Genomic DNA, 27,221 nt, shown 5'->3' with positions numbered 1-27,221 from the left:
TCTCGTTGAGGAAGATTCTCTTGCATCTCGGCCATCCATCTCGAGGGGAAGATCTGCACTGACGGTGGCAACTTAATCTGTTGCTGGGGGAGATTCTCACCACATCTGGGCCGTTCATTTCAATGGAAGATCTATATCGACGACCAACATTCAATCTCGGGGAAATTAGATTCCCCCTTGCGGTCAACCCGACATGTTGTGGGCCAGATAACACGTCCTGTTATCCTTCCCCGCAATTTTCTTTGTCCATGGCATGCCATCAGGCCAGTTCTTCAATGCCCAACGACTTCTTGGGCTTCCCCTCATGCCTCTTTAATGCATGAAATGATCAAATTTCTGTGATTTGATCTCTTGCAGCTGGGTGCACTTGTTTTGGTCTCATCCTGTCACTTCCAGCATCATATTGCACTTCAAGATCAGATCTCATTCTGACTTTTCAATTATTGCTCTCCTTTGCAACTTGACTCTACCTTGGTTAGGGTTTGAACTAAATGTAAACATTAGAGATGTGCTTGAACTCTTTAAAAGGCAGTTGCAAATGTGTTTTCGGGGGTTCTTCTCTATTTGTATTTTGCAGCAGCATTATGCTCTGCAATTTTTCCCTTCCATTAATGAAATCTCTGTTTCTTACCTATCTTGTGATTCATTAACTTGTGCATGTTTATTTCCTTGTAGTGAGTGTTTGTTTTCTGTTTTTCTTGATTCATATGTTGTGTTAAGTCTACTAGTAGTTGCTGCATGGTGCAATATCTTTCCTTTCAGCACTTCAATCAGCTCCAAAGCTGCATGTGGTCCTTTAGGAAGTAGAATAGAGTTAAGATTAGTGAATTTTGGGTTTTCATTGATGTTTTGTGCAGTCATAGGCAGGGATTGTAACCACAATATTATCTCTTTGCATCACCCTTCTTTCCCTTTCAGCATTTTACTTTCAGTTTCCTTCCTTTTTCTCTCAAGCAGTAGTTTAGATGCACCCTGATAATGAGGAAGCCGGCCTTCTCTGGAGATTCAGCCTTAGAGCGCAAGTCCCACACTTGGAGGTTGTTTTCATATTACAGAAGGTCACTTGAGGGTAATACCTCAAGCAGGGGCGCAGACTTTTGTGTCAACAGCTACCTTCAAGTGGTTTCTTGCTCATTTTAAGTTGTTTCCACCTTAATGTGTTTCTGTTTTATCAATTCATTCTATCATTTGTCATTCAAGATACTAATTAAGTCATTTCGTGCCATTTTATGTTCTCTTTTTTGTTATTAAGTTGCCGGACAGGATACTAATTTGGATAGTAGGTGCTGCTCAATCTTCTCATATAACAGTATTAGTTAATTACGTAAACAATTTCTGAATTTAGTATTCATACAAGAGGTGATTGTCATACTTAGATTCAATGCTTGCGTTGATAAATTGTTCTGTTTTATTGCAGACGTAAACAAGCAGGTGTGTATGCTTCATATGTGTTTGGACCTGTTGGAAAACAAATTAAGGTATTAATAGTTCCTTGCGTATTTTTTTCACTGTTGTATGACTACATTTGAACACTGAATTGTCAGTGAGCTAAGGTAAATCAAATGTAGATTTGATTTTTATTTTGACCACCTTTATTCAATATTCAAACTATGGTAGTTCCATAGTAGGTACCCGCAAAGGTGTGCTTATTTTATCATTCATTATCGATGAAGCCTTATCCACTCTTGCCATTGATGATTAGTATCCAGTAGTTGCATACTTGAGCTAATTGCAAGCACATATATGGAGTAAGTGGAAGGGAAAATAATGTACATTATCAGTAACTTTTATGCAACTTACCAAAAGAAGTGTATAATATAGAAGAATTTTGCATTAGGCTGAACTCAATTGAATGTGAAAACTGCAGGGTACGTGGCAGTTTCACTCTTTTAACTGTTCTAAAATTGAGATTTTCTAGGCAAAGACAAACTATTGTCCATCATGTGTGTCATAGGCAAAATACTCCTTAGGGGATGTAAAGATAATGGGGCAGCCAACATCTAGTGCTATTTGAGCAAATTTGCAGTTGATTCCTGAAAACAAGTGTTCTGGATATATTTATCACCCTATAATTTATCCTAGTGGCCAGCATAAGTTGAAAAAAGAGTTTCTGTTTTAAAGTCAAGGCTTTGTATTAGTGTTTAATAAGGTGTTCATGAGCATGATGCCTCTTAAAACCTATATAGGAAGGGACTGGATATGTGTACCATGAGATATTCAAATTTAAAGTGCTATGCTAAGACCCACAACTTACTAACTGCAGCCAACCAAGAAGAAATTTTATTACATCTCTTCTTTTTAACTATCTAGACCTAGTGTTTCAATGCAAATATGTTATGTCCCATTTTTGGTGAATTACAAAATCAAATAATCAAATAACCAATTGATCATTTATTATTATGTTGTATTAAATTATTTATGGCAACTAATAATTAATTATAACTATTTAAAACTAAAGTGATTTTTGATTTTTCCATGATTTTAGGGATAAAGGGATGCCTTGAAAACATCTCTCAACCATACCCCCACCTCTGTCATGCTTCTTCGCCAATTCAGGGACATTTCCCTCGATTGCAATCCAATAAGAGATGTTTCCTTTTAGACGGGATGCCATTGGTGGATGTTGAGATGTTCAGAAGTATCCTCAATATTAAAGAAATGTCCAGGCATTTCCTTTTGAAAATGTAAAAAATAAACCTTAAATAAACTATAGCAACATAACCCTAAATAAATAGTAAAAGAGACTTCAAAATTCAAAGATTCAAAGGTAATGTTATTGTATTAATTTTTTGAGGGTTCTCATTGTTCAAGACTTTTCATTACAATAGGTCTCCCTCTTATCAAATGCAGATAATGATGTGAAAAGATGCTCTTTTATAAATGATTATCTCATGGTTGTTTGTCTTAGAATAATTTCTCTTGAGTGGTTTTTCTAGATCTACCTTTGCTGCAGAACACTCATAGTTTAGTGCCCTGAAATGACCTGAAAACACTATATAGTAAAAGAAAAGAACATTACATATGCAACTAATTTTATAATTGCTACTCAATTTTCACACTTGTTCAAATGGAGTAAAGCATACATGTTTATCACTTTCAAGTGATACTTAGAATTGCAAAAAAGAAGCATTTTTTATTCATATTGAAATAATATACCATGTTTTTGTATTATTCACCATGATGGTACAATTAATGTTTACAAGCGTAGAATAAAGATGCTGAAAGTAAATTTGTCTTACACATTTGACCATAAGAGTAGTCTATCCACTGATATGTATTCCTACTCTACTAAAATGAATAACATGAAAGAAGTATAAAGAGAGGAAAGGACATGGGCACCAGTCATTGCGTGTATTGACTGGTCGAGTTGCATCCATCTGCATCCATCTATTCATTGCCCTGAACCGCATCCCTTCCATGCATCCAATCTCTGCATTCATAAAAAAAGATAGGTTAGATCCAATGGATCTAAGCAATGCTAGTACCTCGCTTCACCTCACATTCATAGTCCTAAGATGGTACTCATCGCAGCAAAATAAATGTTTCAGTATTAACATGTTTGTTTCCTGTGCAGTGGATCATAACAGATTGAATGAATTGTGTATGGCTGATTTATAATAGAAAAGCAAAAGCATTAAAGGGACAAGTTGAATAGGCTTGAAACCTTCTGTTTTAGATGGAATAATAGGGCTGAAAACATCAAGTTGCAGCAATGAATCAACAAGCATGCTGAAAAGTGAAAGCTACAGGGGATATGGATAAGTTCATAAGGAGTGGTGCTGGAATGGAGCATATGGAATTCTTAGTTTAAGGGTCTACAGGCTGAGGGAAAGGAATATGCAATGAATAGAGAAATCAGCCAGTCAAAGTTGAGAAAGCATTAGTAAAAGAACGTTCTTTATTGCATTAAAAGTAAAAGATCTGAAAATGTACAGCTACAAATTTACATATTCTATGAGAAACATCAATAAGGGAAGAAAGATTTAAATAAGAATATGAGTAAATATCCATGCTTTCAAGGTGTTCACTCAAATCATTTCATCTGGTAATATAAAAATATAGGTAAACAGTAAGGCATACATGTGCAAACAAGTGAATATGAATGATGAGTATCTAGAGTAGTCACTCATTAAAGTTATAACAGTTTTATTCAATGGGAAGAAGATGTACCAAAACTGAATAAATAAAAAAGAATTAAAGGGACTGAATTGTATTATTTTGAAACCTTTTGTTTTAATATTTTTCTTAGGAACAAAGTGCAGAGAAAAGAGAACTAAAAGACTGCATACACAACTCTATGTGATCCAAATCACAACAACACTCAAGGCCATGTCTCATATCCAAATACCAGCTACGAGCAGCAGATAGGGATTTGTATATGTGAAAGACATAAGTTATTTCACATAACTGATTCAACCTAACTTCTACAGGTTTGTATGGATAAAATGGCTATCAAAACAATGATTCTTTATTCTTGATATGTGCAAATCCAAGCAAATACCATAGAAAAATGATAAAAGAATAACTCACAGCATAGAGGAGAGATACGGAATCTGAACAAGCCTTGGCAAGTAGAAGTGAAGAAAAGTCAAAACAAACACTATAATGGTGTCTGAGAATGTGGGTAAAGGCATCGAACATAACATCTTCTTAAGAGTCATGGTATTACACATAACACCAGCATAAGAATGTTCCCAGCCAAGACCCGTAACTGTCAAGACACCCATGAAATCGTCATATTTAGCAAGCCGTAGCTAATGGTAGCTGAATATCAACCATTTCCCTGTAGAGAAGAAGCCACGGCATGAAGATGAAGTCATGACAAACAACATCGGGCAGACTTCATGTGTAGCAGGATATAACAACAAAAATATGCAAGGGTCCAGTCACGGCATAAACCAGCAAGGAAATGAGCCAACAAAACACCAAGAATGAAGCTGTTAGCAAATATTTGATCATGGCTAGATACAATAATAATCCAGATCTGAACAAGTTGTGGCTATAAGCAGGAAATGCAAGACGAAATGCCCCAAAATCACCATGAATAGTGGCTACAACAGTAAGTTGTAAACCTCCACAAAGCTTTGGAGATAGGAAATAACCAAAAAACCTCCGCATACAGCCAGAGCACTCATGGCTGTAACTAGAACCAATAATTTGTGAAGAAAGAGCTGTGAAATGGAGAAGGTACTCATGGCATAGACAAGAAGTAGAGCCACGAAACAAAATAGAGATCCAAAAGACACAGCATAAATGTCTACCACCATGACTCATGACAAACAACAACAAGAAGCAGAACCGCGAAATGAAGCAGAGCAAGAACAACAGATATGATGGCATCCAAGCGAGAATCACAACAAAGAACAAACCAACATAAAGTCCACAGATAGTAGAGCAAAAACATCCAGATTGCCTCCATTTCAGCTAGGTTTCATACCCTCTTTTCTCTCTCAATGCAGTTTCTAGATAACTCTCGAATGAAGACTAAGGTTACCTTTTGCCGTTTCAAATTATGATTTACTTCATAATATTTCAGGTACACAAGGGAGATATTATACTTAGCAATTAAAATAAGAATATAGGACTTGATTATTTAAGTCTATATTTATGTATTAATTGTTTTGATTATTTTGATTATTATTTTTGTTGTCCATATTTTTATAATCATTATTATTTAGTTGATCATTATAAATCAATTGAATAATAATAAAATTTTAAAATTAAAAAAAGTAGTAATAATTATAATTAAAGATTAAATTATTGTCAAACAAAGATAATAACTCACATGTTAACTAAAGGTTATGAGGAGAGTTGCATTTTTTAAATGCCTAAATTCAAGGAAAAGGTTTCAGTGGCTATTTTTGGACTCGCAGATCAAACTCATGACTTTGGAGTCAATTATAGAGCTATTTTTGGCATTTATAGTCTTCTTGGATTTGTTTACATGTGTGTGTGGTCAAGGTATAGTTTGGAGTGCGTGAGACATATTTTTGGAGTTAGGCTATTTTTATAAATAGTTAATTTGTAATTTCGACCCTCACTTCCTGATTTTGTGGGAAGGTGGTGTTGTTTCCTTATTGTTATACGCTCCTCTTGTTTATAGAGAAAGGGTTCAGATTTTGAGAGGAGAGAGATGTGCATGCGATATTTCATCCTTGGCATCTTTTTCTCAATTTTTTCTGAGCTATTATGTGAAGATATTGTTATTTGGGCCTTTGATCATAATACAGTTTTCATTTGATTCAGCTTTTGGAGTAAAGGATTTGGTTGTATGTTTTGTGGTGATTGATGTTATTTAGTTGTGTTTTATTGATAAACCTTTTGGGTAATGTCTCGTTTTACATCTTCCATGTCTGATATCTATGATTCATAGGTTTTGAGTTGTGTTTCCTTAGTGATATATTCGATTGTGATTTATTTCCTTTCGTATGTTCATATTTTAACCTTTTCTTAAAATATTGATATGGATTAACAGTTCTTTCAAGCTGTGTTTTTCGTGATTATTTGTTGAAATTGTTCATTGTGTTACAAGTATAACAGTAATTTGCGTTATCAATTCTAGTGTATCACCTTAGTTTTCATCATTTAGGGCCCGTTTGATTATGGGAATATAAAAATGGTAATAGGAATACTTATCCTAGAATAAAAAATGGGGTTATGTATTCCTATTCTTGTTTGGTTCACCCAGAATTTGATGTGGAATTCACGGACTCAAAAATTTATGTTTTCTAAAATTTAAAAAATTGAAATAGGAATATGTCAGCCGACTGGATGGTTTCGGCAGTGTTTCTGTAACCGATGGAATGATGTCCGGCGGTGTTTCTGTATTCTATAGCCGACGGGGTGATGTCCGGCGGTGTTTCTATATTCTGTAGCCGACGTCGTCAGTAAATAGTTTGTAGCAGATAGAATATTTGTGGCCGACGGACTCCTTCAGGAAGGTTCGGCAGTAGTATTTATATCCCGTCTGGGATCATTGTAAATCATCATTCATCTACTATTGGGAATATTATGAAGCCTAATGTATGTTCTGGCATTGCGAATATAATTCTGCTGTTCGTGTTCATTGTCTGTATGCATTCATTTTGTTTACCTGTACGGTAAACATTTGGCGTCGTTGCCTTATGAACCTGGAAGGTGGGAGGAATAAAGATTAATGCCAAATCAGCTTAACAAGGATCGGAATAAGGTCAAGGGAAAAGATGGAATCCGTACTGCGCAAGAGAATTTAATTCTGGCACAGCAAGCCGAACGCCAACGGAGATTTCAAAAGATTACCGACAGAAACCGAAGCGTGGAGGAATTTTGGAGGAGACTTGGCAGCGGGTGGAATTGGTGGCAGAAGCACGAGAGGAGTTCTTGAATTTGTGTTCGCCGAGGGAAGGAAATTCAGACAGAAGAGCATCAACTTGCACGGCTCGCAGTGCCGAGGGAGCACGAGCGTGGAGTGACCTCTTCGTTCGGGATAGATTTCCGCGGGAAACAACTTCAGAAGATCCTTCTTCTTCACCAAGGTTCGCAGCTGTCGAGACCTCCAGTGTGGGTGACCAGTCTGCCGGTGTGGGAGTACAAACTGTCGGTGTGAGAGTGCAGACCGCCGGTGTGGGAGTGCAGATCGTCGGTGTGGGAGTGAAGAGCGCCAGTGTTGTAGGAGAAACCAATTGTGATGGCGGGACCAAAAGAGAAACTGCCGAAGTTCAATGGCGATGGTACGGCCGATCCCATTCGACATTGCAAAACATGTGAAACGATCTGGAGGGAAAATGGCATAACAGATGAAGACAACTGGATGAGACAATTTCCGGCAACCCTACGAGGCGTGGCAATTGATTGGTTTTCGGATACGGATCCACAAAAGCTGGATACCTGGGATAACATTAAAAAGGAGTTCCTGGCGGAATTTAAACTCTTGCGGGATGATAATGAAATCGTAGCAGAGATTTTCAATACCAAACAAGGGAAGCACAAAACTGTCCGCGTCTAGCCAAGAGATTAAAAGACTTAATAAACAAAATGGAAAGCAAGCTGGCGGACAGATTGCAGAAAAGATGGTTTGTGGACGGCCTACGCTCGAAGTTGCGGAGGAAAATGAAAATTGTGCCACCGTCATCATATGTGAACGCGTATAACAAAGCACTGGACCTTGAAAGTGAGCAAAAGACAAAAAAGAAGAAAACTAGCTCCTCTGATTCGGATGATGACGAGCCTGAGGGAGATGATAGTAGCGATGACGAAGGCAGCAACAAGAAGGTTCGTGCCCTACAGAAGGATATGGTTCGCATGATGGAGTTTAAAAATATGCAAAAGGAGCCAAAAGGCAGTGAGCTGTGGTGCACGGAGTGTAAGACTGACGGTCATACTAAAGGATCGTGTCCAAGGAACCAATTCTGTGACATTTGTCAGATCATGGGCCATTCGACAAAGGAGTGCCCCTTTAACATGAAGACAAGAGGATCTCCGCAGGTGTTTATCACACAGGATGCTTCCTCGTCGGGTAGTAGCGGAAACACGAATACCGCCGGTGCTACATCCGGAGGATACAGGAATAATAACAGATGGCAAAATAATAACAATGTGAATAATAACAATAATAATGGGAGTCGAAGTCAAACTCAGTATGATGCAAACGGACGGCCGATCGTTCAATGCCAAGCGTGTAATTTGTGGGGTCATTTTGCGCGGGATTGTACAGTGGCAAACACACCGAAATTATTATGCAGATGGTGCGGACCCGGCGATCACGAAGATTCCAAATGTCCAAAGGCTGGAGTAAACTTGATCATTGTTGGCACGAATGTAGAGGAGGTTCTGGCAATTACACGGAGGCAAGCGAAGGAAAAGAGAAAAGTGGGGGAAGTGCAGTCGGACATTGCAAAGGCATCGTCGGTGGGGACATCTCAGTTGAAGGATATCACCGGCACCTTGGCAAAGAACTTCGCAGAACAAAACATTGTACGACAGATCTTACAAATGGAGATACCGGTCAAGATAAGTGACCTCCTTCTCACAATGCCCCAATTACGGACGACCATTCTGAATCATACACCGTTTCCGAAAGCACCGGAGGACATAGGAAGGAACAGTAGGGAAGTGATGACAACAGACCCAATGTTGCTGGCACTCACATCCGGACGGCATCCGGCAGTCGTCGAGATGGGGATTTTGGGAAATGTTTTGACAGAGACAATTGTTGACGGAGGGTCCAGTGTGAATGTCTTACCGGAGGATACCTGGAAGAAGTTGGGGAAGCCGACTCTGTGGCCACCTGCATTCCAGTTGCTCACGGTGGACCAGCACGGGATCAAACCGTTGGGAACCTTAAGGGCGCAAACGGTAACTATTGGTACGCAACCAGTTTTATTGGATTTTGTGGTTATTCCATTGAAAAGAAAAGGATATGATGCTATTCTGGGATGGGATTGGTTGGTGCAAGAAAAAGTAAAGCATGATTGGAAACAAAATACCCTATCAATGGATGGTGGAGGCAAAAGATTCACAATTGACCTGCACACACAAATGGTTGGCGAGGAGGCAACATCGTCAGATTCAGAAAGCGACAATGAAAGTGATGATGAAGGAAAGAAGAGAATGGAACCGAACGAAGAAGGAATATTGAGACTAGACGGAAGATCGAATGACGACGACCTAGACTCGGTGAATGGCCTTTACCATTGGCAGATAGAAGACTACAAACTGTTTTCGAGTTGCAATATGTTAACGGTCGACGAACGTGACAAAACAAAGGAAAATGAATGTCTGGAGGAATGCAGGGAAGCGGAAGAAGAAAAAGCTGCCATGGCTGAAGCTGAGGGGAAGAACATACAGTCTGAACACAGAAAAACAAAAGATCCCACTGCCCGGTACATGGTGAATGGACCGCGCGGAAAGAAAAGGTTACACTGCAACATAAAATTAGTGGAAGGGCACCAACAAGGAAATAATCTAGTTGTGCGACGATCGCAGGCACAGTGGGCGACAGAGGTGGCACAGAACAGACGTCAGGCGTATGACGGTCGGAAGGAAATCAAAGTGGAAAAGTTTAAGGCTAGATGGGTTGGACCATATCAAATTCAAAAGGACGGTGACAATGGAGCGATCAGATTATCAACTTTGGACGGGCAAAAGGTACCTTCGATAGTCAACGGATCCAAATTCAAAATATATGGTGCCAAGAAGACTCCGTCGCTGTCACAGGATGGCCAGTTGACTCTGTCGTCGTTACAGAATGGCGACGCCTGGAGGAAAAATTGAGGTACCTCTGTATTTTTATTTTTGAAAAAAAAAAAATAATAAATAAAAATATTGAAAAAAATTGAAAAAAAAAAAGTTTAAAATTAAAAAAAAAAAAAAAAATTGAAAAAGAATTGAATTTTAAAAAAAATAAAATAAAATTTGGGGGCCCCGCAGACTGAAAAGCCCCATGGGCAACAGCCTGTCCGCGGGCAGAGTTAAAGCCCCGCGGGCAACTGCCTGTCCACAGGCAGAGTCAAAGACCTCGCAGGCAGCAGCCTGTCCGCGGGAGTGACAGGAATGTCCTCGTGGATAGACTGTCCATGGGTTGTTAAAAGCCCTGCGGGCAGCTGTTCGCGGGCATAAAACTTGTAAAGCTCTCCGGCAAGGAAAGCCCCGCGGACTTAGAAATATTCTGCTCTGCACTTCTAAATCTTTCTGCCAAAAAGACTCCGCTCTCTCCTCTGCGTTGATCAACAAACGGTCTTTCTCCGCCGGTAACAAGGGAAGGTCCGCGGGTAGTCTTCGCTGGTAAAAAGGAAGGCCGCGGGTTTAAAAAAAACTCCTCCGCCAGTCAGAGTGTCTCCGCCGGTCGATCTCCGCAAAAAAAAAAAAAAAAAAGTCGACAGATTCAAGTTGTTCAGAATGAGTTACAGATGATGTCAAAGGAAAGGGGACGCATCTGTAGTTGCCAGAAAGAATGCAGAATCGACAGAAAATGACAGAAATGGTGGGTTTTGCGCATTTCTGTGTGGGTTGTGAAGTGCTAATTTGGTCTTGGCGGCAAGGGGCGCTGCCCCTTGACCCTGCCCTGTACTACGAAGTGCACCCAGGACCCCGCGGGGGCGCTGCCCCTCGACCTCGCCAGGGGCGTTGCCCCCTGAACCCCCAGTCGTGGCGGATATCAGTCGTGGGAGTCTGACCAGTGGAGAAGAGTTGAAGTTGCTGCAGGCATGGACTTTCTGTGTACCAGAGGCACTTGGAGTAGGTGTTGGCTGGGAGGCTGTCTTGGTGGATGCGTAGAGAGCTCGGGAGGAGCTAATCATCCAGTTGGAGGCAGTGCAGCGACACTTGGCTCAGGGTATCGTGGAATTGAAAACAGAGAAAGCAGCACAGGTGGCGATCAAGGTCAGCTTGAGGAGATAGTATTGTGTTAGCAGAGGCTATAGATGTAACGGGATGAATGTGGAAGTGATGTGACAGAAGCAGATTTTTCTTGTTGTAGTCACTCTGATGATATATTTTGTTTGTTAATTTGTCTTAGATATGTTGTAATTGTCGTCCGGAGACGACTTTTCTTTTTGGGGGGGCATGGTGTCAGCCGACTGGATGGTTCCGGCGGTGTTTCTGTAACCGATGGAATGATGTCCGACGGTGTTTCTGTATTCTGTAGCCGATGGGGTGATGTCCGGCGGTGTTTCTGTATTCTGTAGCCGACGTCATCAGTAAATAGTTTGTAGCAGATAGAATATTTGTGGCCGACGGACTCCTTCAGGAAGGTTCGGCGGTATTATTTATATCTCGTCTGAGATCATTGTAAATCATCATTCATCTACTATTGGGAATATTATGAAGCCTAATGTATGTTCTGGCATTGCGAATATAATTCTGCTGTTCGTGTTCATTGTCTGTATGCGTTCATTTTCTTTACCTGTACGGTAAACAAAATACGTATTCCTATTTCACCTATTTAAGTGGAATAGCAAATCCTCATTTTTGGGCCAAAATTGGAATACGTATTCCAATTTTATTCGTATTCCAATTCCGATTTACTGCATCCAAATAGAGAATTCAAAATTTTAAGAATATACATATGCCTGTTCCACTTTTATTCCCATTGCTAAACGGGCCCTTAGGTTTTCCATTTTTAAGTTTACATCTTTACCCTTTTCCATACAAATTTCATGTCTTCATTAGCATAGGTGAGATATCAGATATATTAGATAGGAACTGGCCTAGAATTCAGAGGTTCAATTAAGTTATAGGTTACCCACAACCTCTGGTTGATCCAATGTTACTCCAAAATCGCTGAGGGTTTCAAGAGTTAAAGCAATTAGGGTGAAAATTTTGGAGATAGCAATAATATTATTAAAATTCCATAACTTATATTAATGCAACTTTGAAACTTCAACATCCTAAATTTGGAGAGCTACACTTGGAAAGGAAGCCCAAATATTGTCGTTGCGATGTTTATAGTTGATATTCATATTTCAGTTTTGACATTTCTTAAAATACTACTACTTGACTAATTATTATGTTATACATCTTTATCTTGTTAGAACTAATAGGAGTTTTTCAATGCTAATAGTAATAATATATGTATTATCATTATGTCAATAGCGTTAACCCATCACCTGCCACTGCCATACTCCTGTTGTCCCCCAACGTTCTCAAACTTAGACCCTAAATACCTCTGTTCCTAAATTGTGTTTCCCCCTCCCCTAAGGAAACACCCCCAAACCTCGTAGAACACTAGATTTTTTGTAATGTTCTTGAGGCCATCTTGGATGTACCAATTAGACTGATGATGTACAATAAAATAATCATTGGAACTATCAGATGTGCAATTTGTTTTGTCTGCAACCTTGTATGATCACCTTGTTTGACTTGGATGTTGATAGGGTCGTACGGTGGCATTTGCTGATGCTATATGGTCAAACTAGTCAATTGTGTATGGTAGAATGACCTGTAAGGTTGTAAGGGAGGCTACTGGCCGTACGGTTAATAATGGTACATACACGTGAAGGAGAGAGAATTCGTACACTATATGGTGGATTGGTATGTTGGAAGTCCATATGGTGAGGGAAATGAATAGATCGTATAATGTATCGAAGGCCTATGTATGATGGGATTAGAAGTGTCTACAGTCATTTACAACAATGTAGGGTGTGAGTGCAATGTCTGTATTGTATGATCAAATCCAGATGGAGTATCTCAACTTCACTGCAATGCCCAAAAATACAAATGAAAGAAGGATTCACATAGTGTGGATTCACACAAGAGGATTTGATAATGATTGCACTTCAGGTTTACAAATAATCCAAAACAAACCAGAATAGGGTGAGGAGTTGCTCCCACTGAAACCACTAGAATCAAATAGGGAGGGTCTTTCACCTCCAAAATGGTATACAATAGAACTCCATTTGGAATTCATAATAGTGAATAAATATTAAAATTGGCATGCCTACAACTATAACAAACTCAGCATTATATATGGCTTCGGGGAAACATCTTGAAGGATTACAAATAATGTTGACATGGCCAACACCTAGACAAATAAAAATCAAAGGGCTTGAGAGATAATAAAATCAATGTTAGGGCCAAACATATAAAAAAAACTTATGTTAAATTATTTAACAATATCGGAGACATCGCATTCCTCTCAATCGAAAATTCCTTGTCCTCAAGCAATTGCAGGCTTGGATGCTCCAGAATTTGTTTGCCTTCGTAGGTGGCATCCTTGATCAAATCCTTCCATCGCACAAGAAAATCCCTTCGTTGTGCACAACCTTAGCCTCTTCTCTTAGACGCCGATATAATAACCCCAACTGGTTATAACTTCATCAAACATAAAATTCTTCTTTAATTCAGTTGTTTGACATTTCATCAAACACTTTGCATACAAGCTTTAATACTAATGTAATATCCCTTGCCCAAACTGACTGATTTTAGCTCAAGGAATATTGTTAAACACTTGTATGCTGCCTTTTAATGCTAATAAAATTACAATGCCTCTTACCATGAACTAATGTGCAAGTGCAATTCTTTTGGTACTTTCAATGCATTTACATGGAAACTAGATATGGAATGCATACCACATTTTGACAAACAATTGACATACAACTCTTATGCTGATCATATATGCTATTAGATGGACATTTCGTCAAACAAATGGTATGCAACATGTATCTCCTTTATTGAATTCATTCTTATGTACAATGTTGCTATGAGTTTGCCAAGACAAGTGGCTTACAATAATGACTACAGTAATGCTAAAATCTGATTCTGAATTATCATAGAAAATCATATGCCTAAAAATTACAATGCTAACTACTAATAGTTGCAAGAGGAACTTGATAATAGTGATGTCCAAAGATGGAGATGAATCAAGCATAAGTACTATAGCGCGACATCGTTCTTGCGTATTGTAGTAGTCAACAATAATTGTATTCTCCAATTTAAGCACAAACAAAACTCCTGAATTGAAGCTCTCTTGAATACCAAATTCAGTGGATATTTCACCACTTCAAATGGTTGCAACACTGAAGAGTTGACGTTCTCCAATGGCTTACTACAATCGGAAACCTTAGTTTCTTCTCCCAATTTTATATCAAATGCAATTCACAATAATCGGATTATTAACAATGAAGCTCTCAACTCTATTTATTTTTTTCCTTCATCCCTTCTAGAAGGAAATAAAGTACTATTTAATTGCATTCTCTAGAAGCTTCCCCCTTTCCAATAGAATAATTAGTTGTATTTCTAGAAAATGCACTCTCTAGAAGCTTCTCCCTTGCAATACAATAATTAATTGTTCTTCTAGAAAATTAAATTAAATATAAAGTCACCCTTTAATTTTAATTTATTTAATGACTTTATAAGAAATTAATTGAATCAATTTCTCCTTCTTTCTCCACTTAGGCTTCGGAGAATGTAAAGGCTAAGAGTTTCACTGAGATGCTAAAAAGATAGGGACATTACAATCCGCCCTCCTTGAAATTGCTTGTCCTCAAGCAACTTCAAGTCCGGATGTTGCAAGATCTCCTCATTCTCCCATGTCGAATCCTCTACTAGCAGGTCCTTCCATTTCACCAAATACTCCCTTATAGTATGCCACCTCAAGTTCCTTTCCCTGAAATCAATGATAGCCTCTAGCACCAATACCAATTTTCCCTCATCATCCAAAGGTGGAAGCACTATAGAAGGAACAATATGATGTCCTAACGCCTTCTTGAGGCGTAGCACATGAAAAGCATTGTGCACCTTGCTCTCCGCCGGCAAATCTAACTCATAAGGCACCTCTCTCACTTTTTTGATAATCTTGAATGGACCATAATATTGTGGCTTAAGTTTCTTGGCACCACTCTTCTTGAGAGTGGATTGATGGTAAGGATACAACATAAGATACACCATAGCTCCAACCTCAAAAGTCCGCTTCATCCTCTTCTGGTCTGCATACTACTTCTGCTGATTCTGTGCCTTGGTTATATTATCCTTGAGAGTCTTAACAATGTCTTGACTCTCCCATAACAAATCACCTGCACTGGGCACTTTGTTGTCACTCAAAATTAGATCCATAAAATTGGGTGCCTCATACCCATACAGGGCCATAAAGGGTGACATTTGAATAGACATGTGATAAGTGATATTGTAGCAATACTCACAGAGATAAATCCACCTTACCCATGCCTTTTGTTGCCCTGCTATATAATTTCTGAGATATCCCTCCACCCATTTATTCACTATCTCCGTCTGACCATCTGTCTGAGGGTGGTAGCTAGTACTCGAAGTGAGCTCTGCGCACACAACTTGAATAGCTCCTACCAAAAGTGACTCATAAGCCTATTGTCTCTATCACTCACAATGCTCCGAGATAAGCCATGTAATTTAAATATCTCCTAGAAGAACAACTCTACCACTTGTGTAGCAGTGTGTGTGTAGTAGTGATCAGAAAGAAGTGTGCAAACTTCGTAAGGCGATCCACAATCACATATATGCAGTCCCTGCCTTGGGCTCTAGGCAGTCTTTTGATGAAGTCCATAGATAAACACTCCCACTTCCTATCAGGAATCGGAAGTGGCTAAAGTAAACCGACTGGATAGGAGTGTTCCTGCTTATTTTGCTGGCAGGTGGGACACTCCCTAACATACTGAAGTACCTTTGCTTTGAGCCCTTTCCATGTGAAGTGCTCTCTAATCTACCGGTATGTCTTGTAGAAACCAAGATGTCCTACCATAGGTGAATCATGAAAAGATTTCAGAACCATCCTCCTCACTATTGAGCCTAGAACCAAAAATATTTGCCCTTTGTAAATGATGAGCTCATTCACAAGGGTGTATCTGCTGCCTTGAATAGTTCCATCTATGAATCTGGCTGTTCACGCATCCTTTGCATACTCTACAAGGATCAAGTGTCTCTAATCCTCCGATATATCTATCAATAAGCTCAAATGGGGCCTACGTGATAAAGCATCAACAACTACATTCTGTGTCCCCTTAAAATATGTAATATCAAAGTCATAGGATTGTAACTTGCTCACCCACTTCTACTACCTATCATTGAGATCTCGCTGCCCCAAAAAGTGTTTTTGTCTATTACGGTCGATTTTGATACAAAATTTGCTAGCTACCAAATATTGCTGAATTTAGCCAAAGCATGCATAATGGCTAACATCTCCTTATCATATATGCTGAAGCTCCACTCTGGCCCTCTTAATTTCCTGCTCTCATAAGCAATAGGGTGCTTCTCCTGCATAAGCACCGCTCCAATGCCCTCTCCGGAAGCATCACAGTGTAGCTCAAAAGGTTTGCTGAAATCTAGTAATGCTAACACTGGACAGGAAGTCATCAACTCCTTAAATTTCTCAAAACACTCTTGTGCCTTAGGGGTCCACAAGAAAGCTCCCTTTCTCATCAAATCTGTCAAGGGTGTTGCATGCCTAGAATATCCATCCATAAACCTCTTGTAGAAACCACATAATCCTAGAAAGCCCCTCAACTGTGTAAGGTTTACCGGTGAAGGCCACTCCACAATGGCACAAATCTTTTCAGGATCCATGCATACGCCTTTTGCATTGATGATGTGACCCAAATACAACAACTTTGTCATACCCAAATCACATTTCGACTCCTTTGCATACAAGGACTCTCTACCCAATATATCCAACACCGTGTCAAGGTGAACCAAGTGCTCCTTCCAAGATCTACTGTACACCAAGATATCATCAAAGAAGACAAGTACAAATTTCCTCAACTGAGGATGGAAAACGCTATTCATTGTTGCCTAAAAAGTAGCAGGTGTGTTAGTTAGCCCAAATGGCATAACTTCAAACTCAAAATGGCCACAATGACATATGAAGGCTGTATTTTCGATGTCTTGCTCTCTAACTCTGATCTGGTGATAACCTGATCTCAAATCTATCTTTGAGAAGAAGCAAGCTCCATGAAGCTCATCTATCAACTTATCGATCTTGGGAATGGGGTACCTATTTTTAATTGTCTTCCTATTAAACATTTAACACCCTATAATCAATGCACATCCTCAATGTTCTATCTTTCTTCTTTACCAACACCACTGGAGAAGCAAAAGGAGACTTACTTGGTCTAATGTGGATCATAGCAAGTAATTCCTTTATGGCTTTTTCAATTTCATCCTTCAACCTCTTCGGATGCCTGTAAGGTGTAATCATGATGGGCTTAGCCTCCTCCTCTAACTCTATGATGTGCTCAATACCCCTATCTGGTGGTCTACCTAGTGGAATGTCGCTGAATAGCTTAGAGTGTTTAACTCTAAGCTCCTAAATATTAGGGGGATATTCAGTCTTCTATTGTCCCACCTGTGATGGCATTAACATGCACTCTGTTGCCCACTCTACCTGATCATGTCAAATCAATTTAGCCATCCTCCAGAAAGAGACCATTTTGAAATCAATGGCCTTGATTGCCTTAAGAATCTGTGTCTTCCCATTCACTTTAAACCTTATCTCCATCTCCTTGAGATTAAGAGTGAACTCACCAATATCATGCAACCAACTCATCCCAAGGACTATATCTGTATCTCCCGTAGGCACTACATAGAAATCTGCCTTAAAGGCATAATTATTAACTTCCAATGGGAGTCCAGTGATCTTACAATCACAATTGAGGACATAACCATTAGCTACCCTCACTCTAATTCCCCCAATTTTTTTTGTTTGTATGTCATGTTTCTCTACCAACTTAGCATCAATGAAATTATAAGTGGCACCAGTATCAACCAAAGTTATAACTTGATGTCCATCAATCACTCCTCTTATTTGAAATGATCCTTCCTGCTTAATACTAGTGAGATGAGTTTCTCTAAGTTACCAATCTCCTTCCCCATCCATGGACTCCATTGTAGACAAGTTTTTAGCCTTGTCTTCCTTCTTTTCATCATCTATTTCCTCTATATCAGACTACTGGTTTGAATTATCTGATTCTGATTCCTCATAGTACGCCCACATAATTTTGTTAGCTTTGCCCTTTGGTTTAAGAGGACAGTCATGGTTTGCATCATAGGGTCCCTTACAGTAGAAATATAATTTTTTCTTCCTCAAATCATTTAATGTTTCCCTAGCAAAAGGTATTGGAGTTTTATCTTTAGAATCATCAGTCCTCTCTAACTTTTTATGAAATGGTTTGTTATCCTTACTAGAAGATGCTCCTTTGGATTGAAATTTGTTTGTTGGGACTGCATGTTCCATACTTCTTGCCTTTTTCATAGCTTCCTGTAAAGAAATAGGATCAAATGCCTTTATCCAACCTCTCAGTGGTTCGGATAGGCCCTCAATGAAAAAAACTATCAATCTACGCTTTGACATGCTTGGCACCATGACTGTCAACTGCTGAAATTCGCTAATGAAATACTCCAAGTTGTCTATTTGTTTCAGTTGTGCTGATTCCCGGAAGTATACCTCTGGATCTTTCTTGTCAAATCTTTCAACCAACCTATCTAGGAAGTCCTGATACTTTGTCACCTGATTATGTTAAAGTGTTACCATACCATATTACCACCAATCATGTGCTACTCCCTCCAAATGCAAAGTGGCGTATTTGATAGCTTCAATCTCTGTCATTGGCCTCAGTGCCAAGAATGTGTCAAGCTTATGAATCCAAGCTTGAGTTATCTTACCACTCCCATCAAATGTAGGCATAGTAAGCTTGCCTGTAGCCCTCTTCAGCTCACTATTTTGACCCCTAGGCCTCCTATCCTGTCTGAGTGACTTGTAATGTTCTCTCCTCTGATTTACAAAGCATTGAAAGGTCATCCTCTCCCGAACCTGTGTTGCCAATAATTCTCATTCATCATTAGCAGCCATAAGGATATCTACAAATGTCTCATCCTCAGCTTCCTCTATTGGTTCCTGTACTAGTTCCTCTCAAACAAAAGTAGACATCCGTTTGCTGTTTTGGAAAGAGTTCTATGAGTTCTAGGTGATTCCACTGCACTCCTGTTATCCCCTTGTTCCTGATTCCATCTGTCTTGTGGGTTCATGCGCTCAACCATGGTGGTGAGTGCCTACAAAGCTTGAGCCATTCGCTCTTGTCCTGTAACCATTGCTCTAAAAAATTTCCTTGTTTCACGATCCTTATTCTTGTTGTCTCTTGGTGGGTTACGCTCTTTCTTGTCACCCATGGTGTCTGGCTGCCTAATAAAATCTTGTTCCTTGTCAAACAAAGCTCGCTTGATAGTGAAAAATCTATAAGAGACAACCCCAGGTGGCTTGTGATTGCTATACCCTTAGGATGGAAAGATTTAGCTTTGATACCAATGTAATAATGCCAACTGGTTATAACTTCATCAAACATCAAATTCTTCTTTAATTTAGTTGTTTAACATTTCGTCAAACACTTTGCATGCAAGCTTTGATACCAATGTAATATCCCTTGCCCAAATTAACTGATTTTAGCTCAAGGAATATTTTCAAGCACTTGTATACTACCTTTTAATGCTAAGAAAATTACAATGCCTCTTACCAGGAACTAATATGCAAGTGCAATTCTTTTGGTACTTTTAATGCATTTATTGGAAACTAGATATGGAATGCATACCTACATCTAACTGACATTTTGACAAAGAATTGACATACAACTATTATGTTGATCATATATGCTATAAGATGGACATTTCATCAAACAAATAGTATGCAACATGTATCTCCTTTATTGAATTCATTCTCATGTACAAAGTTGCTATGAGTTTGCCAAGACAAATGGCTTACAATAATGACTATAGTAATGCCAAAATCTGATTCTGAATTATCATAGCAAAATCACATGCCTAAAAATTACAATGCTAACTACTAATAGTTGCAAGAGGAACCTAATAATAGTGATGCCCAAGGATGTAACGCAGCATTGTTCTTGTGTACTATAGTAACTAACAATAATTGTATTCTCCAATTTAAACACAAAGAAAACTCCTGAATACAAAATCAATGGATATTTCACCACCTCAAATGGTTGCAACATTGAAGAGTTGACGTTCTCCAATGGATGACTGAAATCAGAAACCTTAGTTTCTTCTCCCAATTTTATATCAAATGCAATTCACAATAATCAGATTATTAACATTGAATTTCTCACCTCTATTTATTCTTTTCCTTCACCCCTTCTAGAAAGAAATAAAAAATTATTTAATTGCATTCTCTAGAAGCTTCCTCCTTTCCAATAGAATAATTAGTTGTATTTCTAGAAAATGCACTCTTTAGAAGTTTCTCCCTTGCAATACAATAATTAATTGTGCTTCTAGAAAATTAAATTAAATATAAAGTCACTTTTTAATTTTAATTTATTTAATGACTTTATAAGAAATTAATTTAATCAATTTCTCCTTATTTCTCCACTTAGCCTTAGGAGAATGCAAAGGCTAAGAGCTCCACCATGATGCTAAAAAGATAGGGACATTACAACCAATGATCTCGTCTGGCTCGAGAATTAGTTTCCCTTCTTCGTTAATGGGAGGTAATTCCCTTAACACTATGACACGCTGCTCAACGACTTTATTTAGACATGATACATGAAGAACATTGTGAATCTAGCTCTTCTCAGGTTCTTCTTGTTTGTAGGCACCTACCTTTTCAACTACTCTCCAAGGTTTGTAGAAGCATGGCCCCAACTTCTTACCACAAGCTTTTATAGAGGATTACTTGCACGGTTGAAGCTAGAGGTATACTAGATCACTGACCTCAAAATTTTGCTCAATCTAGTGTCAATCAACATTCATCTTTTGCTGGTTTTCAGCCATCTGTAGGTTATCCTTGAGGGATCTCAGGATATCCAAACTCTCTTGTAACCATCTTTGGCCCTCATTATGCGATTGTCTCCAAACACCAGATGCATGAATGACAAAGGTTCATAATCACACAATGCTTTGAAGTGTGCCATACCTATTGACATGTGATAGGTGGTGTTGTAACAGTGCTCTCCCAAATGTAGTCAATGAACCCATGCCTTCCGCTGTGCTGAAACATAGTTCCTAAGATACCCCTTCAACTATTTGTTCACAATCTTCATCTGTCCACCCTTCTACAAGTGATAGCTCATGCTTGTCGACAACATTGCTTTGGCTATCCAAAATAACTCCATCCAAAAGCTGCTAAGAAAATGACTATCCCTATAACACACAATGTTTCGCAAAAGACCATGCAAGTGGAATACCTCACAGAAGAAATTGACCATTTGAGTTGCTTGGGACCTGGGGGAGGTGGCAAAGAAATGAACATACTTGGTCAAATAATCTATTACAATAGAGATGCAATCCTTTCCTTGCACTTTGGGGAGTTCGGTAATGTCATCCATTGAGATGCTATCCCACTTGTGGTCAAGGATTGACAATGGCTGAAGCAAACCCACAAGTAAGGTATGCTTGGCTTTGCTTTGTTGGTAAGTGGAACATTCCCTCATGTACTGTTAAGGTCCTTCCACAGAAACCTTTCCTAGATTTGTATCCTGGGTATTTGGCCAAGGGCAAGTCATGAATATCTTTTAGAATTTTGTCCTCCTCCTTGGACTCATGCACCAAATAGATTATGCCCTTGTAATAAATGATGTCATCAACCACCTTGTACCTATCATCTTGCACCTAACCATCTATCAATTCGCACGCAAATGTGTTCTTGGAGTATTCAGCCAATAGATGTGCCTTCCAATCTGACAAAATCTTGGACAAGGAGAATATGGAAGGTCTTCTCAATAGCGCATCAGTCACCACTTTATTTTTTCCTTTTACATACTAAATGTCAAAAATCAATTGCTTGGATTTTGTTTATTGACTTATGTTGTTGTTTATGTAATGTCTCCAACTTTGTCGACATTAGAGTTTCAGGGATTAGCCTATTATTGTGATCCTCGTAGGCTAATTATTGTGGATAGAGGGTCTTCTGTGGCAGTGGCTTGGCTTGGGAGAGTCTTATCTTCTCCACATCTCAATAAGCTACAGGGTGGTCTTTGTTTGGCTTAGATCAGACTTTGTTTGCGCTTAGTTTTGTGTAATTATTATTTGTGGTAAGTTGGTGTTGATCAAGATGGGCCCTTTCTATTTTCGGAAAGTGCATTTGGTCAGACGGAGAAATAATAGGTATGACTCCTATATCAAACAACATATTTAAATGATGAGTATTTTGGTAGGTATTATATTTTTAGTGGGCAAATTATTAATAATTATTAAATAACTTATTATAAAGTTATAATTTAACTTTATAATTTCACTTATGTTGAGAGTTGAGCTATCATTAGAAAGTGTGAGAGAATCTAGTGGAAGCTTCTAATTAATGTTGTGTGGTGAAGCTTCTTGAGTGAAGTTGCATTTTGGCAACAAAAGGGAATTTGGAGGTTAGAAATACAAGCTCATTTCATTGGAAAAAACATGCTTGGATATTTATTTGCTTTCATTGCCTTTGTGGCTTTTTTTTGAGGTTTTGAATTTGTTGCCCTTGCTGAAGTAAAAGGGTTGTCTAATAAGTGTTTGGCAATCTATAGCTGTGGTATAGTGGATTGCATATCTGAGAATTATTCCAAGTGTTTTTCCCTATTGTACTTACTATGTCTAGGGATTGACTTGAGTTTTTTCTCCATTGTTGAAGTATAGTGGAGATTGGTTTCTTGTGAATTCTAAGATTTTCATGGTGGCTTCTTGTATTGTATTTCGTGTAGTTGAGAAGTAAAGCATTGCTAAGTAATTTGGTATTGGGAGTTTGAAAATTGAGCATCATTCTTGCTGTATTTTTTGTGACTGGGTGAGTGAATTGGCGTGGAGAAGTGCATGTTTGTGGGCCCTATTTGGAGTGCCATTTATATTTGCCAATTGATAGGGTCTACCTCTGCTATTTAGGTTGTTCAAACTGCATTATTTCTAAATCTGAATTGCCATAAAATCTCTGTTCTAAAGCTGTGCATTGTGGCTGAGCCATTTGAAAATACAATTCAATCAAAGAAATAGGTTCCTCATATGCCATTTGAATTTGTTTGTATTTACTTTCAGGCACTAACTTGCATTAATCAATCTAATTTGCAAGTATTATTTGAGTTACACAAAGAATTAGAATTGACGTTATTAAATATTTGCAAATAAATTCAGAGAGTGCTTGTGATCAGAAATTCAGTATCTTGTTGTTGGGTGGTGTAGTAAATAATTTGCAAATCCTACCTTGCAAATTGGTCATCAGAATTATTCAGAAAAATTGCCTAACTTTTTGATATTATCTAAGTGTGGAAATCAGGAATTGTGGAAATTAACACTTTAGAGTAATTAATGTTGCTTCTCAAGTGTTTGATAAAATGCCATTTCCCTAATTACAAAGGAAGTTGATGTTTGTTAAAGCCATAACCAACAGGGGTTATTACAATTCATTTAGATCCCTTTGTTGTAGGAAATATCTCAGGCTATTGTGGTCTATTTGCACGACAAACTTGGCTTTGACAAGGTACTGTTGAAACTTTGTCAGTGTGTGGATGATGTTTAGCATCTTATTGTCATAGATGGAGTACAATCATTCTGGTCTCGAGCATTTCTGACTCGTGAATGCAATGGGGTGATAGTCCTGCATTAACATTGTCCTGGTGCCTTCTCTCAATACGCTACACTTCAAGTTGAAAGGATAAGTGAAGTTTGGTGGTGCCACAACTGGACAAGTACTCATGACTTCCTTTAGTTTGTCGAAGGTGTGTTGTGCTCGCTCATCCCAATGGAAAAATTCCTTCTTTGTTAGATCTTCCAATGATGCATTGAGTTGTGAGAAACTCTTCACAAACCTTCTATAGTAACTTCATAACCAAAATAATCCACACAGCTCCGAGAGAGTTTCGGGAGGTGACCAATCCAAAATAGCCTAAATCTTCTCTCGGTGTACCGAAAACCCTTGGGCACTGATTATGTGTCCTAGGTACAATAACTCTGTCATTCCAAATTCACATTTAGACCTTTTGGCAAATAGTGATTATGTCTCCATAATTCCCAACACTTTGTCGAAATGTCTCAAATGTTACTGCCACATCTTACTGTAAATATTTCATTGAAGAACACCAATAGGAATTTGCGCAATCGCATTGAGTAACCCAAATGGTAGGACCAAGAACTTACAGTGTCTATAATGGCAATGAAAGGGTTTCTTCTCTATGTATTTCTCCCTTGTGCGGATTTTGTGGTACATGAATCAATGACCTATTTTCCAAAAATAGATTGCGTGATGTAGTTCATCCAACAACTTGTTGAACTTGGGGAAGGGGTACTTGTTTTTTATGGTATTCTTGTTCAAAACACGGTAGTCCATACATATATAAAGGGATTCATTCTTATTTACTAGCACTACCGATGACGCAAAGGGGCTAGAATTGGGCCTGAAGCATCCTTTGTTGAGGAGTTCTTGGATTGTCTTCTCTATCTCATCCATGAGCTTCTTAGGATGGCGGTAGGGTGTGGTGATGATAGGCTTGGCTCCTTCCAACTCAATGGTGTGTTCAATGCCACAAAGTGTAGAGATATCTTGGTGGGATGTCAAAAACACCATGCTATGCTTATCCAACACTATCAGGAGCTCATTGTCTTAATAGTTAGTCTGCTGCCCTTGAATAGGCTTTGTGGAAACCAAGCAGTGTGTTGTCCAAACAATATCACCATGTCTCGAGATTGCCTCCATCTATCATGTTGAGATTTCCTTTGTATCACCATTTGACATTCCCCTCAACATTACCTTTTTGCCATCAACTTCGAAGGAGAACTCCATATCTTGAAGCTCTCAATATACTCATCAAGAGTGTCCATCCACTATATTCTCTATATAACTTCCATGTCATCCAGATCTAATACAAAAAAGTCATTTGTTACCGTGTGGTTCCCCATTGTAATGCTCAGTTACAAGACTTGATGGATACACCTCTTGCCACCTTGACTTAAAACTCTTGGTGTGCTTCCAAATGCAATTTCTTCAGTTCACAAGTGACAAGTTGGTGAAGTTGAATGTGGCCCCACTGTCAAGCCTGGCCACGACCCGCTGCCACTAGAGCGTACCTTGTACTTAGAATATAGTGTACCTAAAAGCACTGACAAGTATTGCGATGGTGCCTACTTGGCGTACCAATATGGCAATCCTCTATGTATGGTTTATGTTTAACTTCCTTGGAAGCTTTTTGATCTTGTCCTTCAGTTTCAAGTTCCTTGTGCGCCTCGTTTTCAAACATCACTTTAATATAATGGATTTTTGCTTAGCCCAGGCATTGATGCCTTGGTTCCCATGGATTCTTACTATAACAAATGGATTTTCATAACAAAATAAAGAACTAATATCTGGTTTCACATAGAAATGAAAGGTTTTCTTCAACTAACTATCGAAACAAAACATCTTAAATCCTTTTCATGAGATATTAATTGATTTAACTACTAGCAATTAACTGAGATTATCATTTAATTGAAATAACTGAAATAATGATTAACTGAAGTAACTATAATAACGATTAACTGAAATCACTAAAATAACAATTAACTGAAGTAACTGAAATAACGATTTCCTATCTCTCCTTGCATACAAGTAAATGCATAATCAATTACAAGAGGAATATAAATACATAACAGGAATGGAAAGAGGAAACATACAAGAAGTAATTGGTGAGTCTTTAACTAGTTGTGCAAGCCTCGACTTTCGGTAAGAGAAGCATTGATTTAGGCTTAACCTTCCAACCACAGACCATATCCATCCCCACACAATCTTTTGAAAAAATAGGCCCTTCCTACCCCGAAATCGGGCTTGGGGTACTCTAGTCCAACCATCCGAGCATTTCCGGTGTTTAGAAAGTCCGCGCACAGTTATGGACAGACATGTTTGAATAACTGGCACTACTAACAGCATGAGATCTTAAGAAGGCAAGCATGCCTTTAATGACCTTGGCCAAGGTTTTTGGATGGGTTCTCTTACTCGATCACCATTGCTCGACTTGACAACAGGAGAACAATAAATATGAACATGCATGAGCTATTAAATGATTTCCTTTTTAAAATAATATATATTTGTTATGTCACATCTGATTTTGTTTCCATGTTACTGCAGATTTCTTTCTCACCTCTTCACCTCTTCCTTGGCCATACAACTAGGTGAGTCCCAGGTGTTTAAGTCTCAAAGTAAACCAACTCATTTTGCGGATCCTCAGCTGGTGTAAGAATATTACATGTTTTAGTATATCACAACTTTTATGACTTGAGGAAAATAATCTTAAGGCTTACAAAATACCATTCAATTCTGACATACAACAGTAAAATAAAGATGTGTAATTATATCATGAATAGTTGGTCTTGACTCAGGATGGGAAGTTCTGACTTATTGAGAACCTATCCGGTGATATCAAACAAAGATGAAGTATGACATTTCATGGAAATGTACCTTACTGTTGTAAATACAAATACATTAGTAATTAATAAAATACATTATATTTCAATCGAAGATGGGAAGCCAACCACATAACCTAGTAAGTTTTGAAGATAAATGAGCCTGGGCTAGATGTTATCAATTGGTTCCTTTGCAGGAGTAATTCCGAACGCAAGTCTCAGTCAGCAAAGGTAATAATGAAAAGGAAATAATGTGACAAAATTTGTAGAGGTAAATCGTGAGGAAGGAGAATTCAATTCATGTGTTTTTGGTTTGTCACGACTTTCATAAATACGAGGCATTCGAAGATAGCAAGCCGTAACTCATAACAGTTTAAAAGATTTGACTTCTTGATTCATCGATATCAAATGACACATGTACATTTTGGCCTCTTATA

General features: G+C 38.5%; 1 protein-coding gene across 1 annotated transcript in view; it reads left to right on the top strand.

Moving 5' to 3' along the window:
• The window catches only part of LOC149563804 (Calcineurin-like metallo-phosphoesterase superfamily protein), a 226,057-nt gene that overhangs the window by 145,811 nt on the left and 53,025 nt on the right, over nucleotides 1-27,221 (top strand). Inside the window, exon 4 of the mRNA XM_089826937.1 lies at nucleotides 1,418-1,478. Within this exon, the coding sequence (XP_089683063.1) occupies nucleotides 1,418-1,478 (61 nt within the window). The remainder of the gene's footprint in view (nucleotides 1-1,417; nucleotides 1,479-27,221) is intronic.

This window comes from Cupressus sempervirens, chromosome 4 (genome assembly GCF_028749045.1).
Source record: "Cupressus sempervirens isolate cs-2001-9-10 chromosome 4, ASM2874904v1, whole genome shotgun sequence".
Lineage (NCBI taxonomy): Eukaryota > Viridiplantae > Streptophyta > Pinopsida > Cupressales > Cupressaceae > Cupressus > Cupressus sempervirens.
This window is presented reverse-complemented; position numbering and strand designations above follow the sequence as displayed.